Source organism: Otolemur garnettii, unplaced genomic scaffold (assembly GCF_000181295.1).
Source record: "Otolemur garnettii isolate 467f Iridium unplaced genomic scaffold, OtoGar3 scaffold00026, whole genome shotgun sequence".
Classification (NCBI taxonomy): domain Eukaryota; kingdom Metazoa; phylum Chordata; class Mammalia; order Primates; family Galagidae; genus Otolemur; species Otolemur garnettii.
Window position 1 is genome coordinate 16,168,188 of NW_003852421.1, and position 5,799 is coordinate 16,173,986.

The 5,799-nt window shown below is 47.7% G+C and overlaps 1 protein-coding gene across 1 annotated transcript in view; it reads right to left on the reverse strand.

The window, feature by feature from the left end:
* The window catches only part of MBOAT1 (membrane bound O-acyltransferase domain containing 1), a 96,148-nt gene extending 91,141 nt beyond the window's left edge, over nucleotides 1-5,007 (reverse strand). Inside the window, exon 1 of the mRNA XM_003788330.3 lies at nucleotides 4,673-5,007. Coding sequence (XP_003788378.1) covers nucleotides 4,673-4,771 — 99 coding nt within the window. The 5' untranslated portion in view covers nucleotides 4,772-5,007. The remainder of the gene's footprint in view (nucleotides 1-4,672) is intronic.
* Between the last annotated feature and the right edge of the window lie 792 nt (nucleotides 5,008-5,799).

Below are 5,799 nucleotides of genomic sequence, written 5' to 3' on the forward strand. Positions count from 1 at the left end.
TTTAGTATCAGACAATGGACAATGACAGGGATGTTATGAAGGGAGAAAAGACCTACCTCTGTAGAAACTGAGGCCATAAAAATAAACACAAAGTGGCTCTGTCCATGGCTGGTGCCCTGTGGCCTGCCAGAGGCCCACACCCATCCTGAGCTGGAGTGAACTGCAAAGCCCCTGGGATAAGAGCCTGGAAGAAGTGCCCATAACACATTAGATGGACCACCTTCCTCGACCCCACAAAGGCAGAGGTACTGTGCACTTACAAAACAAGGTTCTATACAGTGAAGTTCAATACTTTATAACATTAGCATTGGTATACATTATTACTAATGATAAAAATTTATTCAGCACCTGCTATTTCCAAGGAATGCAAACAAGGATAAAATCTCAACCCCCAGGAGGCTTTAAATTAGTTTATAAACACGGCAAGATAACTAACAATATATAACATTTACCAAGCATCAAATGCCAACTGTGTCAAATGTAACTAGTAAGGACTTCAATATGTCCCGTGGGCTTCCTTACCTTGGACCCATCTACAAACTCCCAATGCAGCATCTACACAGGTCCATGAGTACACACACCTATACATTTCTATGGGCCTTTGGTCTCTGCTATTAGTATAAGCTCTTCCAGGACAAGAACCTTGACTTTTTTTTCATTCTTGTATTTCTACCATGCAGCCAGGTACCTGGCACTATAACATTCAGTAAATATTTAATTGATTTAATAATGACTATGCAATGTGAGCTATGCTTTTAACAAAGGGCAAGACTAGGATAAGAGAACTGCAGGTTAAGTTTTCCAAGCATGGCCAAGGGAACCAACCAGGTCACTGAAAGCTCCAGCAGGTAAAGAAAACTTGTGGTCCACAGGCCCCAGTGGAATAATTAAAACCCTTAGGTGGCATCACCTTTAGTCCAGAGTGCCAAGTCTTTAAAGCTGGTCTTCATCATCCATTCTTTTAAACTGCAACATGAGCTTACATTAACAGTCCTAAACCTTTGCTTTAATCTCCATCATTTCCTGGATTCTTATTTCCTGGTCTATTTTTCCTTTGCTGCTTTTTCGGCTGATGCTAAATTAGGGGGGGAAAATGAAACCCAAAGGATTCTGACTTAACATTAAATTGATACTTTATGCACACACAAAGTTTGAGGTATTTTGCTATTAGGTAAAAAAAAATCTGTGGTGCCCAGAATGCCCCACCATTAATTGGAAGTTCCTTAAAGCCTACTAGAAAGTTTACTTTTCAGCTTTCACAGCTCCTAGGACAGATCTGTGCACCGTGTAAATTAGTAACGTCATCACTATCTCATCATTTTGGTAGCTGAGTTGGTCTTGCAAGCCTAGGAGACTCTTGTTAGTTTAAAGGCAGATCACGTCACACTCCACAAGCAAAACAGAGTGGAAAAGGCACGGGCAGATGATTTAAAAAAAAAAAACCGTCCACCATTTGTTGATTCCCCCAAAATAGCAAAGAAAAGCTCTTGCTTAATTTATCCTGAGTTGGGTGGCACCTGTGGCTCAAGGAGTAGGGCGCCAGCCCCATATGCCGGAGGTGGCGAGTTCAAACCCAGCCCTGGCCAAAAACTGCAAAAAGAAAAAAAAAAATTATCCTGAGTAAGTGAAAATTTTTATCTAAACAATCCTACTAACTGCCAGTTCCATGTCTGTTCACTGGACTTATTATTTAGAAATGCAGTTTTTATCAAATGTATTATCTATGAAGCACTTGAGGAGACCCCTAAGTCATCATGCACTTCCTTTACTCCGTTTCTAAATTGCTGGGCCAGATTTGTCTTTCATTAAATAAGATGATTTTACATTTGACATGTTTAAGAGAATGTCAGACTAGCAAAAGTCCCTAGAAACAAAAACCATAGACTTTTCCTTAGTATAGTCACAATTACACACAGGCTTCCCTACTTAAGTGTGCCTGGAAGTTAACAGAACAGATAAATCAAAGAATCAGATAAAAAAAAAAAGAATGGAAAAGTCCTTCACCCAAAAAGCAGAATGCTCACCAGGTATTTCTGGATTTTGCAGATAAAAACTACCTGCCACTGGGAGGTCCAGAGGCTGAAGACATTTCATGGCAGTGCAATCAATCAGAAATTATGAATAGTTGTCTGAATGTTAAAACATTAGGAAAAGTAAATATTAAGACCTTAGGAACAGTATTCAGTATCCTTAAGTGAAATATGAAGAACTATGTGTGTAACTTGAGATACACCTTTTATAATTTTGAGCATATCCCTGGCCAATAAAAGTCACTCTTCAATGGGACCAGGGCAAACATGTATCAAGGACTGTGCTCTTATCCTTGGGTTGCCCTGCCAGATGTGGCTCCACTTTTCTCTTGCCCATTCTGTGCCCCAGGAGGACCCCCTACAGGCCAATTCACCCAGGCACCCCATGTTAGGCACCCTTGGGGGCCCTTGGCAAGAAACGGAAGAGCTTCAGGGAGGGAAGAGGTTCAGGGCAGAGGTTCTCTGTCTCCCCACTGCTGCAGGGGGTGGGTACAGCTCTCACCGGGCAATGCCAATGAACTTCCTCCCCTTCCTCTTCTAGCCCCTGATCAAAGCATTTCACTCCCCTTTGTTGACTCCACACTCCTCTAAGTAATTTATTTTCGTCTGTTCATTTCAACCAATTTAGCTGAACTGCTTCCTGCTAGTCCCCTGTATGATACAAGGACATTCCTAACATAGGGCATTTTATGTCTATATAAAATTGTTCAACCCCAAAGTACAGGTCTTGTTGCCAACTCCCACTTTACCCACCAGGATGCCAAGGCTCTGTGAGGATAGAGGACCAGCTGGCAGTCACAAAGGAAGTTTGCAGGCAGAGCAAGAATTGCACCCAGGTCAGTCTGAGGGCCCTTAATAAAACTTCAACATGTGAAGGAGAAAAACACACCAAGCTTCAAATCCTCAAGCCAAAGTTTCGTCTCAAACCACTGTGTTTAAGGTTTTGTATTTTCCTCAGGGCTAAAATAAGCTACCTGGGGCACTGTCCCATAAGTGCTTCTTCCACCAAGGAGCATTCAAATTTGCTCCTGGCAGTGGTCAGACTGACCTAAGATCAAGAGATCCCAGATGTTCTGTCTATAGCCAACATTTTTCCTTCAGTTCATCCAGAAATCCCTTCCTCCCTCCCAATCTTAAGGCTTTTGTTCTTGTTTATAAATTAAAACCCTGGTTACTTTTACATAAGGGATGAGGGAGGATGCAGTTACAAGTCATAATAGCATTATGCTAGCACCTCCATGGTCCTTTAACAATCTAACTCTGTCCATATAAAAACCTTCCAGGATTCTTCTTTCTAGCTGTGTAGAATAGCTTAAAAGAGAAAATGCAACTAGAAGAAATTCTGATGGGGTGTGTGGAGAGGTAAGTACAAAACAAACTCCCCTTAAGGAAATTCAGCTATGAGTTATATTTAGTTTCAGGGCTAAAGAATGTGCTATTATGTCTGGCTCTGCCTGTGTGCTTGGGTCTCTCCCATCTTCACTGCAAATAAAGAGTAATTCACAAAAAGCACAAATGTGTTGGCATCCGATACCTCTCCCAAGTTCCTGACTCTCTGGATTTTGCAAGGGATGAGAAGGCATGGGTCACACCAGGTGGAGTTTTGAGTCAGATCCTTGGAGCCAGCCAGGTGGAAGGCTGGCTCAGTAAACTGTACCTGAAGAAGGCAAACGTCCAGCACTCACTTCCTCATTGCTGAAGGAATGTGAGTGGAAAGGGCAGCGGGTATGCTCTTGTTAAGAGAAAAGAAAAGAACGCTACTGAGATGGAAGGGAGGAAAACTGGGCAAAACTCAGCATGAAACAAAACAGGCGCCCACTGGCCCCTCCAGCTGTCCTGCTGGATCCCACGTAAATCTACATGTACAGGTATCACCTAGTCACCACGAAGCACACTGAGCAGGTCTAGACCGCAGCATCTAAGCAGACAAGAAAACAAGACAGGCTCGACCTTCAGGAAGACCTCTCACCAGGAATTACTATTGTTGCCATTTTTAATTTTAATGGTAGCGGGCAATTCCTGGACAGTCCCAACAACTTCACCAGGGTTCCTCTCCTCCCACTGACCCGTTCTACTCAAAAGCCTGGAACTCCAAGAATAAGCCAAGTGAACGAACTAAAGCCCTTGGAAAACCAAAGGATTCTAATAGGTCCCTCCTGCCTTTCCGAGAAGCATCACGCGGTACAGAATAACTGTCACCCTGATGGGACATGTCTCATTCCAAGACTCTAACATCAAGCTCTCTCGTTCAAATCTATAGACTGGAGCCTACAGATTAATCAGGCTTGTGTTTTAAGGTGATCTAAATTCAAAATAATAACGACTTGACACTTCAGAGACATGGGATTCATTTAGCAAACTACTTCAGAACTTGATTACAGGAAACGAAGCAATCCAAAACTTAAAAAAGTTCAGGAGACCTTGCCGTGCAGGGTATACCAATATTTTTCACACTTTCAAAAAATATATATATATTAACATCAACTTAAAAAAAAAAAAAGCCCACCTGTCTAGTCCGTAGCTCTTCAACACGCTATGGGGGCAGAGGGGTGCAGAGGTGGACAATCTCCCCCAGCCCCAGCCCAGCTTCACGCCGGCGACTGCCTGGGGAGTTGAAGTTCCAGACCCGGCGGGCCGCTTACCTGGTCCAGCGGGATGCCCAGGAGCTCGCTGAGCGGGTGCAGACAGGTGGAGCCCGTGGTCCGGTAGGAGAGGCTGGGCGGCGGCGGCTCTGCTGCCATCCTGCATCTTCGGGAGGCGGCTGCCCCGGCCCCAGCCCCAGCCCGCACCGCCCTCCTCGGCGTCCTCCCGCCCGGCTGCTCTCGAGCCGCTGTACCAGGGACGCACCGCCACCTCCCTGGCGGAGGGCTGAGCGGGAGGCCGGCGGCCGCGAACCGCCGCCAACTCCAGGGGCGCAAACTTGGCGTTGGCGTTGGCGTTGGCGTTGGCGTTGGCGCTGGCGCGGCGGCCACGGGCGCCGTAGGAGGGCCGAGCCGAGCGCGCTCCGCTTCCCGCTCCCCTCCTCTCGGCGCCCATTGGCCCAGCCGCTCGGGACGGCCCCGAGAGGGGGAAGGAGGGAGGATAAGTGGGGACTCCGAGGCCGGCCCCCGAGCGCCGCCCGGCCCGCCCTGCCCGGCCTGAACCGAGGCCGACCGGGAGAGGGAAGACGATTCCGCCAGGCGCCGCCGCCTCGCCCTGCGGCTGGTGCGCGCAGCCCCCGGCGGCGGGAGGCGCCTCTTCCTTCTCCCGAGCCCGCCGTCCCATCTCCGGCGGACCAGACGCCCTCCAGCCCCGCTCGCCCAGCCAGGCCCCTCCGCCAGAGAGCACTCCAGCACCCCCGTCCCGCCCGGTTTTGGTTTCGCCGGTTCCGCAGCACCCTCCTCCGGGTCCCCGCGCCGGCTCCGAGTTCCTGCGCTTCCTTTCAAGCCGCAAACGGTTCCCCTGCGAGCGGCGGCCGGTGAGCGCCGTGGTGCCCAGCTTCTCACCATCTTTACCGTCCTCCGATCGGGGATTCTAGCTTATAGCCACTTGCGTCTCTTTGGACTGAGAATTCTTTTACCCCTGTAGGAAACGGTGCTTTATTATGTGCATTCTGATACGTTATTTGCGTGCCTCTTCCCCACTTCTCTGCCCTCAGACACCCGTGTACACTGTTACTTGGGAAACTTTTTGAATTTATTGATAGATTATGAGAAGCACAAATCTTGACGATCCTTTCCAGGAATTGCTGTATGCTGGTTGATGAATAAGGCTTTCGGGAAGGCAGCAC